The 21,435-nt window shown below is 36.0% G+C and overlaps 1 protein-coding gene and 1 long non-coding RNA gene across 7 annotated transcripts in view; one reads left to right on the forward strand and one right to left on the reverse strand.

Annotated features, from left to right (window-relative positions):
• The window catches only part of NCOA1 (nuclear receptor coactivator 1), a 179,979-nt gene that overhangs the window by 133,065 nt on the left and 25,479 nt on the right, over positions 1-21,435 (forward strand). For all 6 annotated transcript variants that reach the window (XM_035000690.1, XM_035000691.1, XM_035000686.1 and 3 more), the window contains 4 exons: positions 2,757-2,937; positions 13,500-13,617; positions 14,839-15,007; positions 16,065-16,379. In XM_035000690.1, coding sequence (XP_034856581.1) covers positions 2,757-2,937; positions 13,500-13,617; positions 14,839-15,007; positions 16,065-16,379 — 783 coding nt within the window. The remainder of the gene's footprint in view (positions 1-2,756; positions 2,938-13,499; positions 13,618-14,838; positions 15,008-16,064; positions 16,380-21,435) is intronic.
• Positions 1-21,435, reverse strand: part of LOC118007651 — a 59,358-nt gene that overhangs the window by 30,283 nt on the left and 7,640 nt on the right. Inside the window, exons 3-4 of the long non-coding RNA XR_004678458.1 lie at positions 20,327-20,440; positions 13,482-13,592 (exon numbers count right to left, since the gene is read on the reverse strand). This is a non-coding gene — a long non-coding RNA (uncharacterized LOC118007651). The remainder of the gene's footprint in view (positions 1-13,481; positions 13,593-20,326; positions 20,441-21,435) is intronic.

Genomic DNA, 21,435 nt, shown 5'->3' on the forward strand with positions numbered 1-21,435 from the left:
ATAAACGAGATTTGGATTCAGGCTATGTTTTGTCCTACCCTTTGGGCATGTATTAAAAGGTTAGTATCAATGGCTGAAGCATCAGAGGATGCCCTCAGAGAAAATGGTTGAAAAATCACAGGATGCCCTCTTTGGAACTTCGGAGGGCTACAATTTCAGTGTGGCATTCTAAGCAAATGGAGATTTGCTTCTTTCTATAAAATCAGTTCACAGCTTTGGAGATTTTTAAACATACCTCTCCTGCCCCCCTCCTCCCATCCCCACCTGTTGAATCCAACTCTCTGAAGATAGGACCCAGAAATCTGTATTTTTAAGAAGCTCCCCAGAGAACTCTGATGTGTAGCTAAGTTTGGGAACCTCTGATATAACTGAAATGGGAGAGAAGTGTGAGGAGGTGGGCAAGACTGCCTAGTCTGGCTTTCTTTGCCATTTAGTTTCCCTTGAAGTGTTTTCTAAGGCTGTTTTTCTTCTCATCTGATTCTAAGCACCTTTAACCCTTATCAGAATAGGGACTTTGAGTATTCTGAAACAGAAGTAAACATAAATAAACCTTTGCATGAATTGTTACAGATTAGGAACCTCTGTGTTTACACTGAGGTGGGGGTGGAGCGAAATTAACAGGCACCTTCATTTATTAGATAATTACTGTGGACCCTGAAGGAATTTAAGAAAAACAGAAAATAGAGTCTCCCCCTCTGAGCTTGCAAGTTATTTAGAAAGAATATAGACAAGTATGAAATAGCTGAAAATGTACTTACAAAGCATCTTATCAATGAGACTTTTCATTGTGAAACAGGATTCACACTTCATGTGCTTAGGTCCTTCATTTCTTGAGCCAGCTTTATGTTCTACCCCAGTCTCACAGAAATCTCTCTCTTCCCTCAGGCATACTGCATTCTAGGCATATGGAAGTCCTTGCCATTCCTGGGATAAGCCATGTCTCTTCTAAGCATCTTCTGCCTTGCTCTCCTTTCTGTCTGCCGAACTTTTCCTCATCCTTCACAAACCAGTTCAGACATCATCTCTGTAAAGCCTTCTCCACTAGCCCTCGTTAGACATTTCTTTCCTCTCTGCATTCATAGTGCTCTGTATTGTCTCTATTGACTATTTGTAATAGCACTATTTTGGTTACTTCTATATGTGTGTGCGCTTTGAGATACAAGTAAACTAATACTGTGTTTTTAAGCTGAAAAACAGCTTTAAATAATAGCTACATTAAAACTCTCACTCTTTAAAATTAACTTAAAAAGTCACAGCTATATAAAATAATGCCATTGTGTGCAATCCTGGTACATCTGTTCTGGTTTACATGTACATACATTTCTGCTGCGTTTATACCTACAAGTGGAATTGCAGGATCATAAGATATGTATATGTTCATCTTTAGTTGATAACGCCAGTTTTCCTAGTGTGTACCAAGAATTCCCTCTAGTTGTTCCATGTTGTTGCTAATACTTGGTATTGTCAATCTTCTAATTTTAGCCATTCTGTGGAATGTGTAGTGATACTTTATAGTTTTAATTTGCATTTCCCTAATAAATGTCTTTGATCATTTGCATATCTTCTTTTGTGAACTGCCTATTCAAGTATCTTGCCCATTTTCCCAATATGTTGTCTTTTTCTTATTGACTTGTAAGAGTTTTTTACATATTTTGGATGAGTCCTTTATTGGCTGTTTATTTGCAGACATCTTCTCTATGCTTTACCTTGCCTTTTCTTTCTTTTAATGGTACTTTTGATGAAGTTCTTCATTGTAATTGTAATGTAGTCCAATTTGTCAATTTTTTCCTTTATGATTAGTACTTTTTTGCACACGTATAACAAAAGATGTGTTCAAAAATGTTCATAGTAGCCTTATTTGTATTAGCCCCAAACTGGAAACACCCCCAAATCCATCACAGTAGAATGGATAAATATATTGTGGTATGTTCATACAGTGGGTTGCTATTTGAAAACAAATTAACTACTGCTACCTGTGACAAGATTCTGAACTTCAGAAATGTAATGCTAAGTGAAAGGAGCCAGACATTTTAAAAATTACATACATACATAGTTCCAGTTAGACAGTCTAGAAGCATAAATTTTAGTTGAATTAAATAGTGAAACCCAAACAGGTAGATATTTTATGTTGATGAACTATCTCAAAGTAATCATAGTAGAATAATACTGTGAAATAAAGGCCAGTTTTCTCCTATCCATAACCTCAGACAGATGTAGGGATGCCCTATCTAGTCTAGAAGATAGGTTTCTGATTTTATTAAATCCTCAAGTGAGAAATGACCTTCCTGGGATCTTTGAAGCTGATATACTATTTATAAAAAAGTTTTCCAAACTTTTTTTAAATTAAAAAGTTACATCAGTGTAAATTTATTTTTCATTCCATCATTAAGTAAGTTATTTCACAAGATTTTAAAAAGTTGACAAAAAATCATCCATGATCAGCATAACACAGCATTCTTGACACTTCTTTCCAGTCCAATCTTTTTCCAACACATAAATTTTATGCCAAAATATAGTAGACAAATATTATGTGTATATTATCTTATATCCTCCGGTATAGTAATATCAGAAGCATCCAAACTGTTTTCCAGTAGCTCACGTAATTTCAGTGAGGCCTCAATCTTTAATTCTTTCTTCTTTCTTCATTTTCTCATAGTCACGCTTAACTCGTAGAATATAAAGGAACAACTTTTTTTCTACATTGATTCAAGTAAAGTATAGAATATATTTCCTCTAACTTTGGTTTCCATTCTTAGTTTACAGCTGACCTTGACCAGTTTGATCAGTTACTACCCACGCTGGAGAAGGCAGCCCAGTTGCCAGGCTTATGCGAACCAGAGAGGATGGATGGTGCGGTCACCAATGTATCCATCAAATCAGAGACCCTGCCAACTTCACTTCAGTCCACCACTGCCAGACCCACTTCCAGGCTGAATAGTATGTGTTGGGAGAAAACCTCATTTTAAATGTCTAATGATAATGTGGATTAGTGCTTTTTTTCTCAACATTACTGCACAGACCATTTATTTGTTGAGAGTGAACTATTTTTGCATTAATGCTGCTGTAAATAATGTACAGTTACTTTTATACATATGAACTTCACTCATCATGTGTATCTTAAGTTATAGTATAACGTCTTTCTGTAATTAATGTGAAAGTGAATAGTTGATGTTGAGGAGAGCAATTTTGTGTTCTTACCCAAAACAGTCCATAGCAGGACTTTCAAAAATATAGTATTGGTCAGATTATATTACCCAAATTGTCTTCCTTGAATGCTAGTCCTACGAATTGGAAAAAAGGGATTTTATGCTAAAATCCACTGGACAAATACTACATGGCACATATACCATTCTCCTATTAAAATTCCACAGTGCATATTAAAGGTTTTAAAAAGTCCTATGTTAAAGATACCAGCTTAGATTTCTGTAACTGAGCATTTATCATACTTTCTTGATTATGGAATTCCTTTTCTCAAGTCATGTTACCCCATGGAGCACCATTTAGGAGACAACTGCATTGAAATGGGTCACTGCTGCTCTAGTCTAAAGAGACACTTTGATAATATAATACTTCATGAAGACTGGGCTGTCAAGTTTTTTTCATCTCAAATTTTGAAGTTGAAAATAAGAGTGGTGGTAATTCCATTGTGTAACCTTGAAACCAAAGGAAACTAAGCAGCTCACTTTCAAAATTTGCCTGTGTTCCCAGTCTAAGTCTTGTCCCTCTTCTGACAGGATCAGATGTGGGACTCATTTATTTCAGTCTTACTGCAGCTTTTAGCTGTCATGACACAATTCCTGCAAGTTTGCCAGGATTTCCAGGAAGCTGGATAAAAAGGTCCTGAGTCATTTCTGACATTTTTGGAAGAAGTTTTTCAGCTGACCAGGGCACTAGGTGTGAGCAGGAGCCCAGGTTCAAGTTTCACATTCTCCATTTAACAGTGTTACTTTGGGCACATGAATTTCCTGAGCTTTATTCTCTTTATCTGCAAAAGGAGAATTAGATGAGATGACTCCAAAAGTCTCTTCTAATTGGAACTGAGAGGCTCCAGATTCTGGGGAAACAAGAAGGTGCAAGGCTAAAGGGCAATAAAATGAAGCCTGAATATTGAGTGGTTTGATCCTGGATCCCCATCCAATATGGGAGCCTGGGGGATTTATCTCAGGAGAACCGAGTTGCCAGAAAGAAGATGTCTGGATAGGAGTATGTAAGGGGAGCTCCCTAAAGTGCAAAGGTCACCCTGCCATCTAATCATCCAACAGAAGGCTCCCAGAAGACACAAGCCTCACACTCAGCTCTCACAGTCAGTGTTTTAGAACACTGACCAGACACCGCCAGAGATCACCAGGACTTTGAGGGAAGTCTGCAATTTGAAAGAAAGTAAAAGAAACAAAAGAGGATGCAATAGAGCTATATAACGAGTGCATGGACTAAAAAAAACAAAAACAAAAACAAAACCCTAAAATGTTTGAAAAGATATTTTATTCATATGGGAAGAAAAAAAGCAAAGAATAAGAAAATATCTTTGGAAATTAGATATCCAGCAATTTTAAAATTTCAAGAGAAATGGTAGAAGACAAAACTGAGAAAAACTTTCAGAAATAACAAAAAGACCAAAAAAAAAAAAGTTTGGAAGAAAAACGTTAAGATAGACCTATGAGGGCCAATAATGATTGATAAGAATCAATCAAACAATGAGAAGGGGGGGAAAGGGAAGAGAAGATATTTTCAAACAAACAAAAAAAATCGAGAATGTTCTAGAACCAAAGAACATAATTCTTCAGATCGCAATGGCTCAACAAGTATCCAGCACGTACACACAAAAAAGACCTGTACCAAAACTCATCATCAGGTAATTCTGGAACACACCAGAGAGAAAGATTCTACAGTCTTTCAGAGAAAAGATGTGAATTGCACGCAGTGAGTCATAATTGCCCCAACTTGGAAGCTATCAAGCCATGAAAAGACATGGAGAAACTTTAGTGCATGTTTCTGAGTGAAAGAAGCCAATCTGAAAAGGCTACATACTGTATGATTCCAACTATAAAGCATTCTGGAAAAGGCAAAACTATGGGGACAATGAAGAGATCAGTGGTTGACAGGAATTCGTTGCTAGTGATTGCCAGAGGGAGGGATGAATGGGTGGAGCATGGGGGATTTTTAGAGCAGTGAAATTGTTCTGTATGATACTGTAATGGTGGATACATGTTGTTATACATTTGTCAAAACGTGTAGAATGTACAACACAAAGAGTGAACCCTGTAAACTCTACATTTTAGTTAATGAAAATGTATCAGTATTAGCTCATCAGTTCTAACAAGTGTAGTACATGAATTAAAAATGTTATAAGAAACAGCCCCATCTAAAAAAGTAAACTCTACATTTTAGTTAATGTAAACTCTACATTTTAGTTAATGAAAATGTATCAATATTAGCTCATCAGTTCTAACAAGTGTAGTACATGAATTAAAAATGTTATAAGAAACAGCCCCATCTAAAAAAGTAGGCAAAGGACTTCAAGACACTTCATAAATGAAGATTGAAAATAGCCAATAAGCACATGAAAAGATGGTCAGTATCTTTAATCATCAAGGAAATGCATATTAAAACTATAATGCAGTACTTCTACACATCCATTGAAATACCCCAGATTTTAAAAACTGACAGTACCAAATGATGATGTCAAAGATGTGGAGCACCTTGAACTTTGGCATTGCTGTTGGATATATAAAATAGTAAAATTGTTCAGTAGTTTCTCATCAAGTGAAACATACATTACCATGTGACCCAGCAATCCAACTCGTAGGTATTTAACAAAGAGCAAGGAAAGCATATGCTCATCAAAAGGACTTGACCACAAATGTTCCTACAGCTTTATTCATGATTCCCTCAAACTGGAAATAGTCTAATGTCCATCAACAAAGAAATGGTATATTTATAAAATGAAATAGTGCTGAGCAGAGAAAAGGAAGAAACTAGTGGTACATGGCAGGAATTATTCTCAGAAACACGCTGAGTGAAAAAAATCTGGATCATAGGGTGCCTGTGTGGGGTTGAGGTAGGGAAGATCGACAGCCAAGAAGCTTGAAGGAACTTTTAGGCATGAAAGAAATATTCTATTTTCTTTATTGAGATGGAAGGTTATGGGTTTATATTTTTGTCAACATTTATTAAACTGTACACTTAAAATGGGTGCATATTATTATATATAAATTAGACGTCAATCAGATTTACTTTAGAAATATCTGAGGTTAGAGTAATTTCTAACCTATAATTAGCCATCCAAATTGCCAGTAGTTGTGAAGATGGAAAAAAGACATTTTCACATATAAAAGGGCTCAAATATTTGCATGGTATAGTCACCTTTTCTAGTGACGGTCCTTAGCGAATGTACTTCAACAAAACGGAGAAGGCCAAAAAAGAGAAAGATACAAGGTCCAGGGGAAACAGGATCTGAAAGGAGTCCGGGAGTGATAGCTGATCAATAAGATTAGGGAACACCCACTACAGATTGGAATCTGAATCTTCTGGAAAGGAGGCTTCTAGGGGAGAAATGAGATTGTCTCTTTGAGTTTATAGAAAAGATTACTGATAGGTTTATGTCAACAATGTTGAAGCATCTGAAAGATTCCCCTAGAAAAGCAGCAAATGAAAAAAATAAGACAATTGTTAACTCCGGAAAAAAGAAAGCATGGTATAAGAAAAGAGGTTTGAACATAGTGCACAATGTAATTTTGCAGTGAGTAATATTTGCATAATTATAAGAATCTAAGTATTTATTTTATAAAAAAACTGTGATCTCTGTTAGGAAATTGGGGACTTAGGAGGTAGTAGGAGAGGTAGGTGTGGGAGAATTAAGACCTCATCTATCACAATGGGAAGTCAGTAATCTCAAATTGAGACATCAAGGAATAGCAGCATATATATATTTAGAAATAAATAGGATAATGCCAAAGAAAACAGATTGGGAATGGCTTCCTACAAGTTGAGAATGGCTTCCTGCATTAAAAGGGAAGTAACTGAAGGATTAGAAGGGGTAAGGCTTAAAGCTGCTTTTATTTGTAATGGACCATTTAGTCTTGACTTTTAAAATTATGTTACATGTATTTGATAAAAATTAATTAAAAAAATTGTTTTCTAGCTCCACAGGCCTGTGAAAATGGAGTATTTTTCCTCCATAGTCTGTCCTGAGGCAAATAGCTCTTGCTTCTCTCTTGAGATTCCCTCCCCTGAATATAGCTCCATGTATAAAAGTATATAAATAGGCCAGAATCTGTTAAACCTTGTGCTGTAGTGTTGGCAAAGGCCAAAAGCAAAGAAGGGGAAGATCCTGGGGTAAAGGAGGGTGAGGATGATAGATGCAGACAGCTAGTCTACGATGTTTCCATATAGACGAGAAAGAAAATAAGATTTCAGGAGGCATAAGGCTAAGGAAACAAGTTGAGCAGAATAAAGGAAAAGAGAATAAAGGATTGGAGAAGGAAAAAGAAGTTGGGGACAGAAATACAACAACGTATCCAGTAAAGAAGAGAATAGCCTCTAATTCTCTGCCTCCTCTAGCCTCTCCACTTACCACCACTACCTTTTACTAGAACCAGAGTCCATCACTGAGTGGCTGATTTCACGTCCTAACCTTGAGCCCACTTGGGAAAATCAAACATCTTTCTTTAGTCTTCAGTCTTAAGCTGAACTGTGTCAAGTGCAAATGCCTGGAGTAGGACAGAGTTTAGTCACCATCATATTTCACCACCTGAGGTACACCAGTTAGAACTTCTGGGTCCTTCTGCCATAGCACTCATCTTTTCTCTTACCTTTTCTTTTCCTTGCCCTTTTGCACTGTATTTTGAGAGAATCACTGGGCCGCATTTTCCAGATCAAAACTGAATCTTCAACCATATCCATTCTGCTATTGAGCTCTTTTAATTGCAGCTATCATGTTGTTAATTTCTAGAAATTATTTTTCTTCTCATAGGAGTCCATTACTTTCCGTGGGTATGATAAACCTTGTAATCTGTGTAACGATACATTATTATACTTATTCTAGGCCTTGTCCATTTTCTATAAGAATCTTTTTTTCTCCAAAGTTACTTTCTTTGTTAAATTTGCTCTCTCTCTTTCCTGCCATTGACCTTTCTTGCATGTTTGGTGCATTTGCACTGTCTGTCCATATACACAGACCAAGGCCTAGAATGAACAAAATTGGTAGCTAGCGTGTGTCTTTAGCTGAAGTGAGAAACCCTTTTGCTCTGGCAGCAAATGTAGGTTCTGATTATAGAAGCCCTGTTTCTATGTTACTGTTCTGAGAGAGTGGGGCTTGGTGATGGGGAAATCCTCGTGGCAGCCCAAGCACCCACTCTGGGAGATTCCCTGGGCAGAACTCCCACCTCAAGTCATGCTCTTACCCCTTTAATCCCAGGCGCAGACGCCAGAGTCCTCCACATTTGGGGCGGGGCTTGCTGCATCTGTTCAGTGGCCCAGTTGCCCATGGCCTGTTCCTGTACCCGCTCCAGTGACCCCTGAGCTTGGAGTTGTTCTGGACTGCTTTTGGGAAAACTCCCCTTCTTGAAGAATCTTCTCTTTGTCTTGTTGTTTTTTAGTTTCGTTGAAATTTTACCATTGGTTTGTTCCCTCTGTTTTGTCGTTCAGAAACTCTTGATCGTTTGAGTCAGCTGCCATAATACTTTTTTGCCTTTCCTTCAGCTGGAGATTTATTTTTTCCTTTTTATTTCTTTTGTTATTTCAGAGATAATTTTGGAGGGAAAATAAAATAGAAGGCATAAATCTGCCGCATTGAACCAGAAAATTTCCTTAGGTCTATTTACATATAAGAAAATGAAGGACCAGAGAATGAAAAAAAAAAAAAAATACACACAGACAAAAATTGCCTGAAGTTTTCCACTTAGTACATGCAGAATCAAGATTTAAATCTCAGTCTGCCTGGTTTCAGAACATCCTGTTGGTATGCACACCACACACCCATGCAGTATGACCAAGTTATTTAAATAATTTTGTTAGAATGTACCACCAAAGCACATGACGAGACAATTTAGGAGGGTATTGTTGATCAAAATATGTACAATGTGTCTCCTTGGCAGTACCTTCAAAATGTCCTTTTGACTGTCGTAAAATCCCTATCCTCTGAGGGTGGATTTGACCTCTGATATTTTTCTGGAGTTATTTAGAGCCAAATTTGTTGATCCAAAAAGAATAATACTTCTTTTCTTAAACCCAAACCAAAATTAGATCTAACTATAAGGAGATATATTTTTCTTGAGGGACCTGTATACTATTTTAGATAGATCTAGAAGAATTCCAAAAATATTTGAACTTTGAGAATTTCATTGGAATAAGTGAGTGATCTTGTGAGGTGGATGATTTTATGTTTGGTGAACATATACATTCTGAGATGATGATTTTTTTTTTTAATGTTTTATTTATTTATTCATGAGAGGCAGAGAGAGAGAGAGAGAGGCAGAGGCAGAGGGAGAAGCAGGCTCCCCGCCTAGCAGGGAGCCCAATGTGGGACTCGATCCCAGGACCCTGGGATCATGACCTGAGCCGAAGGCAGATGCTTAACCATCTGAGCCACCCAGGCGCCCCTGAGATGATTATTTTTTAAATCTCATTTATTTGTAGTACATTAAAATAATTGTGTGACTCTAAAAATAATGAGGTTCACATAAAGCTTTTTCAGTACTTAAAAAAACCATTTTAATTTCCCTTTTTTTAGTGTGTTGTGCCTCTTGGTAGGTATCTTTTGTTATTATATAGTTGTAATGAATAATCTTATGTAGAGATAATTTATCATATATGAGAGTATATCTGAAATAGAAGTTCTGAATAGATTTGCTTGGTCAAAGGATAGATTTTGCCAAATGGCCTTCTTAGATATTATGCCAATTTACACTCTAATGGATAATGTTCTTCTTCTACACATCCTTTCTAAGACATTGAATTATACACTTTCTTATCTTTGCCAATCTGATGGTTTGGTTTTTTTTTTAAGTATCCCAGTATAGTTTTAATCTGTCGGTTTGTTTTTTGTGTGTGTGTGAATTAGGTGGATCAATTTTCAGTGATTGCATGTGACCTATTCATATTCTCTAACCATTTATCTATTGGGTTTTTCCATTTTCATCTTATGATTTATAGGAGATTTTTTCTACATTCAATAAATTAATTCTTTGTCTACATCACATTTAGAAAAATAAAAACACATTGACTGCTGTGCATTGTTACAGCCAAATGTGAAACAAAACTGAACCAGAAACCTCTTAACCAACGCCTGAAGAAAGTAGCTGAACATTAGGATCACTAGATAGTGAATTGTCAGAAGAGTAGAATGTGCAAAAGCCACTCTCATGGTTAGATAATGCTTTCTACTTGTGTGTAGAAATGGTTGAAATTTTTAGTAAAGTAATTTTGTTGTGGCTATTGGAGATACAAAGTTTTCCTTTTAACCAGATTTTTAAGATTTATTGAGAGAGAGAGAGTAAGCACAGGAGAGGGAGAGAGAATTTTAAGCAGACTCTGTGCTGAATGCGGAGCCCGACAGCGGGCTCGATCTCACAACCCTGAGATCATGACCTGAGCCAAAATCAAGAGTCAGATGCTCAACCAACTATGCCACCCAGGAGCCCCTAACCAGATTTTAAATGGAGAAATTATGATGTTGAGCCTTTGCAAAGATGATAAGAAAGATTAATAGCTTGATTAGGGATCCCTAAGGGCTTGTTTTCTACCCATTTCAGCTGCCACTCTTCAACACAGGGACTGGGAGATGCATCGATGCTTCCGTTTACAAATTGTCACGCCTGTCTTGGGTTACATATATGCTTACTTATGTTTGAGAGGGCACAAACATGACCAAAAACAAAAGGCTTATTCCCTGGACTAAGAGAAGATAATGTGTATTTCTTAAAACATTCCAGTAAATCCTTGAATTTTTGTAGAAATAAATTTCTAAAAGAAGTCCTAAAAGGTTGACATGACTTTTAGAGTAAAAACTAACTTCTTTTAAGTATAAAGCCTATGCAAACAAAAGTTTTACTTGAATCAAAGTTTGGTTTGTTTGGGTTTTTTTTTTTTTTTCCCTAGTCATCAAACTTAGCACATGAATCTTATTTCATTTTGAGAAATTTTATCCAACTTATTTACTTAATATTTTCCGCATCAAGACTAGTAAAACGAGATACTATATCCTGTTACTGAGTCAAATAAACTATCTTATAATATTCAGTATTGATGGTAGACAGCCTTGTAAATTTTCTTTGACTCTTTAAATAGAATTAGGATTGAGGAATTAATGTATGGAGTAGAGCAATGGGACAGCTTTAGATAATCTTCTTTGACCAACTTTCTGACTTAAATAATGATAGGAATTAAGTGATTACTTTTTCATTTCATCATCATTTGTGGTTGGTGGTGTTTGGTGGGTTTTGTTTGCTCTTTTTTTCAGAATCCTACAGAGTTTGATTTTTCTATCATTTGTCATGACAGAGAAGACAAGTTTAATTGAAAGCTATAATTATTTGCATTTAGAAATGAATGTGTTTACTTGGACTCCCATACTTCATTCATACTAAATGTTGAGTATATTTCACATAAATAGTGAGCCTAACATGTTTTCTGTAATTAATAATGATCAATATCTAGTATTAAACACATTTTTTCAGGCATTCTTAAATCTACTTATTTTCCATTCATTAGAATGAGAAATTCTACCTGATTATGTTTTTTAGTAAAACTCCAAGGCGGGGCGCCTGGGTGGCTCAGTCGTTAAATGTCCAACTCTTGGTGTCAGCTCAGGTCATGATCTCGGTATTGAGATCAAGCCCCATGTCAGGCTCTGTGGTGGGTACAGAGCCTGCTTAAGATTCTCTCTCTCCCTTTCCTTCTCTACCCTCTGTACTCGCTTGCCCCCTCTCTCTCTCTGAAAAAAATAGAATAAAATAAAACTCCAAAGCATTTTTAGTTGTTTTTTAAAAAATTACATTAATTTGCTAAGGACTGCCATAACAAAATACCACAGACCAGGTGGCTTGAACAACAGAAATTAATTTTCTCATAGTTCTGGAAGCTAGAAGTCCAAGGTGATTGGGGTTGGCAGGTGTGGTTTCTTCTAAGGCCTCTCACGGTCTTGTGGATGGCCACCTCCTTGCTGTGGCCTCATGGTCATCCCTCTGTATTGTCTGTGTCCTAATCCCCTGTTCTTGTAAGAACTCCAGTCCTCTTGAATTAGAGCTCACCCTAACGGCCCTATTTTAACTTAATCACATATCTGAAGACCCTGACTCCAAAATAGTCACATTCTGAGCTACTAGGAGTTAGAGCTTCAGGATACGAATTTTGGGGGAATACAGTTCAGCCCATAACAATAATTATTTAATATATGTCCATTTCAGAAATTACAGATAACCATTGGAAGCATTAAAAGAAAATAAAAATTCAAAAAAAGAAAAGTCATCCTTAATCTTAGAACCTAAATCGACCAAAGATATACACACTCTTTCAGAATTTTTTCCTACTAATATACATGCGGTAATTTATAAAACTAGAATCATTCTGAACATAATGTCTTGGTTTATGGGTTTTTTTCTTTTTCATTTAATGGCACATTATAAATATTTATGCCATGGTTCCCTAAGCAGTCCCTAAATTTCTGGAATTTAGGTTATTTACAATTTTTCCTAGTCTAAACAGTACAGAAATCATCAGGTTTTTTTAAAAAAATACCTAAACAAAAAACCTTCTAGAATGCATATACTATTTCCTTCCATTATAAAACATAACTAAACCTCTCTCTGCATTTGTCATCATCATAAACATCAGTTGTTACACTGTTATTATACAGCTGTGTTCTCAGTTAACAGCTACAGAGCCTTGTCCATTTTCAGAATGACCCAGACTGCTGTGCCCTTTAGTTTCTGTTCCTGCCTGTTATAGAACATATTTTATCTTGTGTTTGCTGCTCTCATGCCATGATAACCCTGTCCCTACCTATAGCAGATTCTAATGTCCTACAGACTGAAAAAGCAGTTAACTGAAATTGTTATAATTTGTCTTTAAAAGAAATCATTTCTGGCGGCGCCTGGATGGCTCCTTCGGTGGAGCATGTGACTGTTGATCTCAGGGTTGTGAGTTCGAGCCCCACGTTGGGTATAGAGATTACTCAAAAATAAGATCTAAAACATAAAAATAAAAAAATAATTTCTGACAAAGTTCTGAGTGATTCTCCTTATGGTAACATCAACTTATGTGCAAACTTTTTTTTTACATCAGATTGTCTTTGGTTCAGAGTACTTTTTCTTAACTTTCTCACTGGTTATGATGTAGCCACGTTCTAGGCAGTTAAGTTTCTGAATAAGGGACCTTTGTATCACTGAAATATATTTTATAGGGGAAATCTCATTCTCCTATACAATATATTGCTTCTGAAAAATACGGTCATTTTATCTTCCACTATGATACTGACTTCTTACCTTTTCTTCTGTAATCAGGATTGCCGGAGCTGGAATTGGAAGCAATTGATAACCAATTTGGACAGCCAGGAACAGGTGATCAGATTCCATGGGCAAATAATACAGTGACTGCTGTAAATCAGAATAAACCAGAAGAGTGAGTAATACATTTCCTATTTTATAAAATATCAGATATCAACTTCTACAACAAAGAACTATTTTCCCAAACAGGATTCCAGCCTACATTGGTATTTTGTGAGATAGTAGTAGAAGTGAATGTTTAATGAAAAAAAGGGGGATGGAGGAAGACACCACATTAAACAGATTAATTTACTGTGTGACTGCAAGGCTAGTATGTATTGTAATTACCAAAAGATTGATATAATATGCAGCAGTTGTTTTCTTTTTCATCTCTTGCTTTGCTTTGATTGATTACTATAAAATTTCTGAGACCTGTAAATGAATTGAGCTCAGTATAACAATTATTATAAAAGCTCTTGAGCTTTTTGTTATATAGTTATTTTGTCCAGTGTTTCTCTTTGGAGCAAGATGGTATAAGAAGGGAAAGTACTTTTTACATCTACTAAGTGTCTCATCTTGATTAGAATTTAATTTCTTAATTGACATAAGTAGCTCCATTCCAAAACATTAGAGTACATCTCATGCATAGCAACCAAATGATGACTAGACAGTGTCGAGTGTGGTGTAGAGCTTTAACTATGAACTGTATTCCCACTTACCTTCTCCAAAGAAGATACCTTATATTTGTATTACTAGTGTGATTTTCTATATATTTCTGATTTTTATGCATCAGTTGGTATCAGTTGGATTAGACTGTGTATTTCCTTCATGTAATCAACATTTTTTGTTGTTGTTGTTGCTTAACACTGAGCATGTTTCATTTTCCTAGTTTGATTTCTTTTGTAAGTGATAATCATGTTATCAATATGATTTGATCATCTTTGAAAGTTAAGTATAAATAGAATAAATCTTACTATAGGCTAGATGGTTTTTTTTCCCTGAGATTTTGATTGATTTTTATTTTTGACTTTCATCAAGAATTCTTTTCCCTTTCTTAACTATGTTTAGTTAATTTTTCAAGCTGTTTCTATAAGCTAAGAGGAAGAATATGGAAGCAAATTTCAGTGATTGACAAAACAGTGAGAATATATTCAAGCTACATACAGAACATTTATATTTCTGCACATAAGTATAGAACATTTCACTGTGTGAGAATTGGTTGAAAAAGCATCTCGACAGAATTTTCTAGAACAAGATTTGCATATATGTGTGTATCATATATATATATTTGTGTTATTGAGATTGAAAACTTATTTGCTATATCAGTCTTAAACTCTTTTATCTTTTGATTCTTTAGCCAGTGTATTAGTTCACAATTAGATGAGCTTCTCTGTCCACCAACAACAGTAGAAGGAAGAAATGATGAGAAGGCTCTTCTTGAACAGCTAGTGTCCTTCCTCAGCGGCAAAGATGAAACTGAGCTAGCTGAACTAGATAGAGCTCTGGGAATTGACAAACTCGTCCAGGTATTTATTAAAATTGACATTATTAAAATGATACAACCCTGAGAAGCTAGAAAATTATTTTTAAGCAAGATTTTTCAATATTGTTCTCACTGTGTTTAAGTAGTCTTATAACTTACTCTTATGAAAGTTATTAAATATAGCTAAATAATGAGTTTTTTAAAACAAAAATGTGATAATAATTAGAAATAGTTAGAATTAGAAAGTCTTAGCCTTTCACTATGGACCAGAATCTTAGAGGCTCCCACTAGAATAGAATCCAGATTTATATCATCACTTCTTATTCTAGGACTTAATTTATCCTTCATTCGTGCTAGATGTCAACCTGTATATTCCATGATACTCCAAATTCCAGGTATTTTTTCAAACTGTGAGGTTGAAAAATCAATTTATTGCCTCATGACCCATATTTTTTTAAGTAGTAGAATATATCGGAATGCATAGCCCAGAAAAAGGGGAAGTTATGTTTCATAAAACTTTCCTTTCAGTTACGTACACACATGTGCACGTGCGCACACACATACACACACCAGGTCACAATTTAAATTAGATTTTTTACGATGAATAATAGTTATCAGTCTTAAAAGCCATAGCTATGGCATTCTGTTAGGCCAGCTATGAATTTTTTTCCAAATAAGAGGAAAGCATGAATTCTGTATTTGAGATAGAAAAATGCCTAACTAATCCCTCCTTTAATAATCTACTTCTCACGGTAAACTACTAAATGTAACGTTTGTTGACTCTTAAGCTTTGCAGCGTAGTTCTTTTCAAACCTTTTAGCTTCATTCCATTGATTTTAGCCTGTGTTTTAACCATGTTTTTATCTCTTTTCTGAGATTTTTAAACATCTCAGTTCATCTGTTACTCCATTTCAGAAGTAACTGTCATAAGTGATTCCTTTAAGGTAGGAAACTCCTAGAGAGCTTCATGAATTTAGCATAATATTTTATAATAAAATTTTCTAGAGATAACATATTCTCAGATCCAAGATTATATAAAGAAGCATGTCATTTATTGGCAGTAATTTATTTGTAAAATGTTCTGGCTTAATTTCCAACAGGGAGGTGGATTAGATGTCTTATCAGAGAGATTTCCACCACAACAAGCAACACCACCTTTGATGATGGAAGAAAGACCCAACCTTTATTCCCAGCCTTATTCTTCTCCTTCACCTACTGCCAATCTTTCTAGCCCTTTCCAAGGCATGGTCAGGCAAAAACCTTCATTGGGGACTATGCCTGTCCAAGTGACACCTCCCCGAGGCGCTTTTTCACCCGGCATGGGCATGCCACCCCGGCAGACTCTGAACAGACCTCCAGCTGCGCCCAACCAGCTGCGGCTTCAGCTTCAGCAGCGCTTGCAGGGGCAACAGCAGGTGAGTCGTCCTGGTTAGCAGGTGGCTCTTGTAAAGGCCTGTGCTAACTCACGCCGTACTAACACAGCTCAGTGGCTAGAATAAAGGTGTCAGGTGGAAGTGTTCCCACAACCTTTATGAAAAACTCAAAAAACCATCCTTGGTCTGCAAGGATAAGATAAAGGAGATTTTCATTCAGTTAAAGACTGCTAGCTCATAACAAAGTACTTTGAGACTCACAATTTAAAAGCAATTAATTTTGTTTTTTGAGATAAAAAGTACTTAGGATGAACATATTAGTATTAAATTAATAAAGAGAAATATATAGCTTAATTTATAAAGTAGAGCATCAAGAGATACTGTTATGATTGTTGGAACAGAAAATGAAATTTATGTTGTTTGAAGTTGGAGTGATTGAAGCTTAGTGATGTTATTATATTAGGAGAATGGAGGAAAAGATAGTTTGGGGATCTGGGGAGTTGGGTGAGTTAAATCTTCTCTCTCATGACTGGTAATGAGTGGGTATAATGGCATAAATATTTAAGATTGCATAAGCAGCAAATACAGAGATAAGCATCAAGAACCAAAAAAGCAAATGGTTAAAAGTATTCTCTCTGGGGAGTGCCTGGGTGGCTCAGTCAGTTAAGCATCCAACTCTTAATCTCAGCTCAGGTCTTGATCTCAGGGTCATGAGTTCAAACCCCGTGTTGGGCTCCACACTGGGCATGGAGCCCACTTAAAAAAAAAGGGTGGGGGGTATTGTCTCTGGGAAGCAGGACCAGGGCTATAGATTGTGGCTTCTTCTTAACCTTTTTGTATTTTTTTAACTGTCTGTGCATATTGCTTTGGATTTTCTTTAAAGTATTTAAAGCAATTTCCTAGAGTGTTACAAATTCAGGAAAGAAGAGAAAGAAAGAACTAAATTATATTAGAAAGGCAATATTATATAATGTTATAAGAGCTCGAGTTTCAACTCCTAGTTCTAACCTTAAATGGTTTGACAGTCAAATTATTTGCCCTTTTAAAGCCTCTGATTTCTGATTATACCGATAAAAGAAATAAATAAATAATTCCTCTACCTCATAGGTGGTATGTGGATTGAATGAGATAGTACATATAAAGATCTTAGCACAGTGCCAGGAGGGCAGTAACACATAATAAATACTATCTATTCTTACGAAATTTTATTAAATAAATAATATGAGTTTCCATTCCACTTAAAAAGAAGGTGATGAAAGGGGGAGAGAAAAAAAGAGATGAGATAGGAAAAAATTATTAATGGTAGAATAGCAAAGAAAGGAATAATTTTTAAAATGCTGGGGTGGACTAAAGAACTCAGAAAGGAATTAGGGGAAGAGAGGGAAGAAAAGCGAAAGAAAGGAATTGGTAATATGTTCTGAGTATTAGTTGAAGGTAAACTACTTCTTGTTATAACTTGTCATTCATTATTCAATAGAAAGCACAAGAATAAGAAATGCGTATAGTTCACAAAACATAGTGCCCACACAACATATTTGGGGAGACTCTACTAGGTACTATGAGGAATACAAAGAATAAGAGATACAGGCAACTTTTAGAACTTAAAGTCAGCTTAGGGCATTCCAAACATACACACCTAGAAAGTGAAATAACAGTGCAGGTAGTAAGTGATTAAGGGCTACCCCAAAAAGGAGAGGAAAACCTAGGTGTGCTGATTTTCTCATTTTACAGGATAGAGTCAGTAAATACTGACTAAAATTAAAGGCTTACTGAGCAATGCTAGATCAACAGTCTAAGTCAGGTTTGTGAATGGGTGAAATAATCATTCACACGTAGTTTGGGGAAAAAATTGCTTTTACTTTGATTTCCTCCTAAAGCAGCTGATAAGCAGAGTAGCAATGCAAAGGATACACATGTAATAAGGCTGCAGGTAGCTGAACTTGGCTCCCTGTTGCTGCCTGTGAACATTACGGAGGCATGTCCAAAGTTTGGTGGCCAGGGTAGCCCAACAGAGTGAAATATCCATCAAGTGAGAGAAATACAAAATTTTAAGCCTGCAGATATGTCAGTACACAAAACAGCTTATACTGCTGTGTAAGACGGTACTCTGCTACCTAATGAGCTTCATCAGCCAGACCTACTGTTTGGGTTCTGGACTGTAAGTTCTTTTTAACAGCGGGGTCCTCAGTCCATGGTGGCTCTTACTCTGCAAATGCTTGGAGTCTTCTGTGTGTGTCCACTTCTATGTGTGTCCACTTGGAGTCTTCTGTGAGAAAGTCTGGCCAAGGCTTATGTCTGTCAGTATTTCAGTTAAGATGCTTTCAGCAACAAGGAAAGAAAAAAAGATCCATTCAAAGTTGTAAAACCATTTTAAAAAAGCATTTTGACTCCGATAATGAGATGATACGAAATAGAGAGGTCAAGGTGTGTTGCCTCAGAGGCTCCAGAATGTTATCAGGGACTTAGGTTCTTTCTGTCTTTTTACTCTGTAATCCTTGGCAGCTGGAAAAATGGCTCCCATGGTTACAAATACCACATGCAAACAAAACTAACAGGAGAAAGGGGACTCTTTCCTACTCATCTTTATTTCAAAAGCCAAGAAATCTTTTCTTCTCCTTTTCTATTCCCTACCACTCCAAAAAAAGAAAAAGGACCAAAACTTTTTTTAAAAAAATTTCACACATCTGGCTAGCCTGAATGGTCATATATACACCCTTAACCAACTGCGGGCAAGGATTGGCTTAGGGTACATAGGTTGCCCCTTGAGACATGTGATTTGGGATAATCAGCTGAACAAAAATCCTATCCTTTCATTGAGGAAAAAGAGAAGGGTAAATGGCTGTGGGCTGGCAATAAGATACCTGATAAAATCAAGAAATTGAGGTTTAAATATATTATTTAAAGTTATACAGGTAAATTCAGAGTTGGATCAGATTGGTGAACTGAGGTAGAATGTCTGCCCTTTCTACAGGTTTTATATTTTAAGTGAATAAGTTCATATTAGTGCAAAAAAAAAAGAGAATATCATTGGCACACTAAAAATTAAGTGATTTTGAAATATAGAAAGCAAACGTGACAAAGAAACAAAATAATCATATACAAACAATACAACTGCTTATATAGAAAATCCAAGAGAATCTACAGGGAACTTAGAATCAGTAGAGGAATTCAGCAGTGTTTCTAGGGGAAAAAAAGCAAATAAAAATTAATAGCAATCCTTTTCACTAGCAACAACCAATTAGAAAATATAATTTCAAAATATGTTCATAATTTGTAAGACTTAGAAAATTACAAATCGTAATTGAAAGTCAAAAAAAGGTCCAAGTAAAGATATTAGTGAATGGAAAGACTATCATAAAGATGGCAGTTGTTCTGAAATTAATTAAATTCAGTAGAATTCCAATCAAAATCTCAACATGAAATCTAACAAATAAATGCTAACTTTATTTTAGAAGCATGAATACAACCTTAAAGAATCATGAGAATGAACTTGCCCTGTCAGATACCAAGATCTAAAATCAAGCTTTAGAAATTAAAACAATGTGGAACCAGCATAGGCATAGACAGTTCTACCAACCAGAACGTCATAGAGAACCCAAAGACACACCCAGATGTATAGAAAGACTTAGTAAGAGACAGAGGTGGCAGTCAGTGGAGAAAGGATGGCCTGTATAATAAATGCTAGTACGTTGGACTGTCCTTGAGGGGGAATAATTAAATTAGATTCCTTATCTCATACCATCCACAAAAATAAATTCTAGGTATTTTAATGATCTAAATGTGAATATGAAAAGATTTATGTGGCCCCTAAAAGGCATAAGGGGAAAAGATTGATGTTTGCATTAAAATTTAAAACTTAATAAGATAAAAGACAACATAAACAAGGTTAAACATAGACTCAGGGAAGATATTTGCAACCCTGTATAACTGACAAGGATTAGTATCCAGAATACATCAGATTCATAACGTTGTGTTCATAATACACTTACCTTGCTAGATTAATACCATCTGTTTACTTGTTGGTCAGGTCCTCTCATTCCTCCTTCCCTCTTGCCAAACACAGGAAGTACAAGCATCTCATAGGCAGGAATTTAGGACAGTGCCTGATGATTTGGGGGAAAAAAGGTGCAAACTCAGATCTACATCATAGTTTCTTTCTTTTTAATGGATTTTAAGATCAGTTTAAAAGCATATTCTTGACTGTAAGTATATCTCATTGACTGGAATGTAGTAAACAAGGAGTAAAAAGATTCTAAGATTTTAAATTTGATTATACAGTTATGAATAATCCCCAGTTGGGGGACAGGGGGAGGAAAAACACCCTAGGAAACACAGAGATTCATTGGTTGAAACTTTTAAAGAACAGCAAAAATGAAGGAGGGAGCTGGTGATGAAGAAGAAATACAGTTGTAATGAAGTCTTTAGGTGTAGTGTCTGCTCACATGTCAAATAAGCAAAGTCTCAAAAAAATATATCCATGATACCAGTAAAGAATTCTTAAAGTTCTATTTTGAGAAAAGGACAACAGCAAAAATGGGTAGACCTGCTGCTTGTAGGAAATTATGTAAGATTGGCTCATAAAAGATGTAATTATTCTGTTCTAGTTTTGTATTCTTCTTTTCCAGCCAGGGTCTTCATACTCTCAAGAAAAGAATACTATGAAAAGGGAGAGTAACATTGGAGACACATAAAGAAATGTGATATACTTAGCCATCTTAAAACAAGTGAAGTCCACATGTGTTATGTGTTAGAGTACTAGAGAAATGTGTGGATCTGGTAGAAGAACCACTATTGATTATTTTTTATATATTAGAGAAAATAGAAGTGACCAGAAAGTAGAACTAAGATCAAAGGGCAGAAGATACAAGGAAGCTAATTTCACCTCTAGAATTTCTGGCAATGAAAACTGCCTGATAGAAGAATATCTTCTTTAAAAGAAACCCCTTGGGGGGCCTGGGTGGCTCAGTCAGTTAAGCGGCTGCCTTCGGCTCAGGTCATGATCCCAGGGTCCTGGGATCGAGCCCCGCATCAGGCTCCATGCTCAGCGGGAAGCCTGCTTCTTCCTTTCCCACTTCCCCTACTTGTGTTCCCTCTCTCG

Source organism: Mirounga leonina, unplaced genomic scaffold (genome assembly GCF_011800145.1).
Source record: "Mirounga leonina isolate KUSES-001 unplaced genomic scaffold, KU_Mleo_1.0 Mir_125, whole genome shotgun sequence".
Taxonomy (NCBI): Eukaryota; Metazoa; Chordata; class Mammalia; order Carnivora; family Phocidae; genus Mirounga; species Mirounga leonina.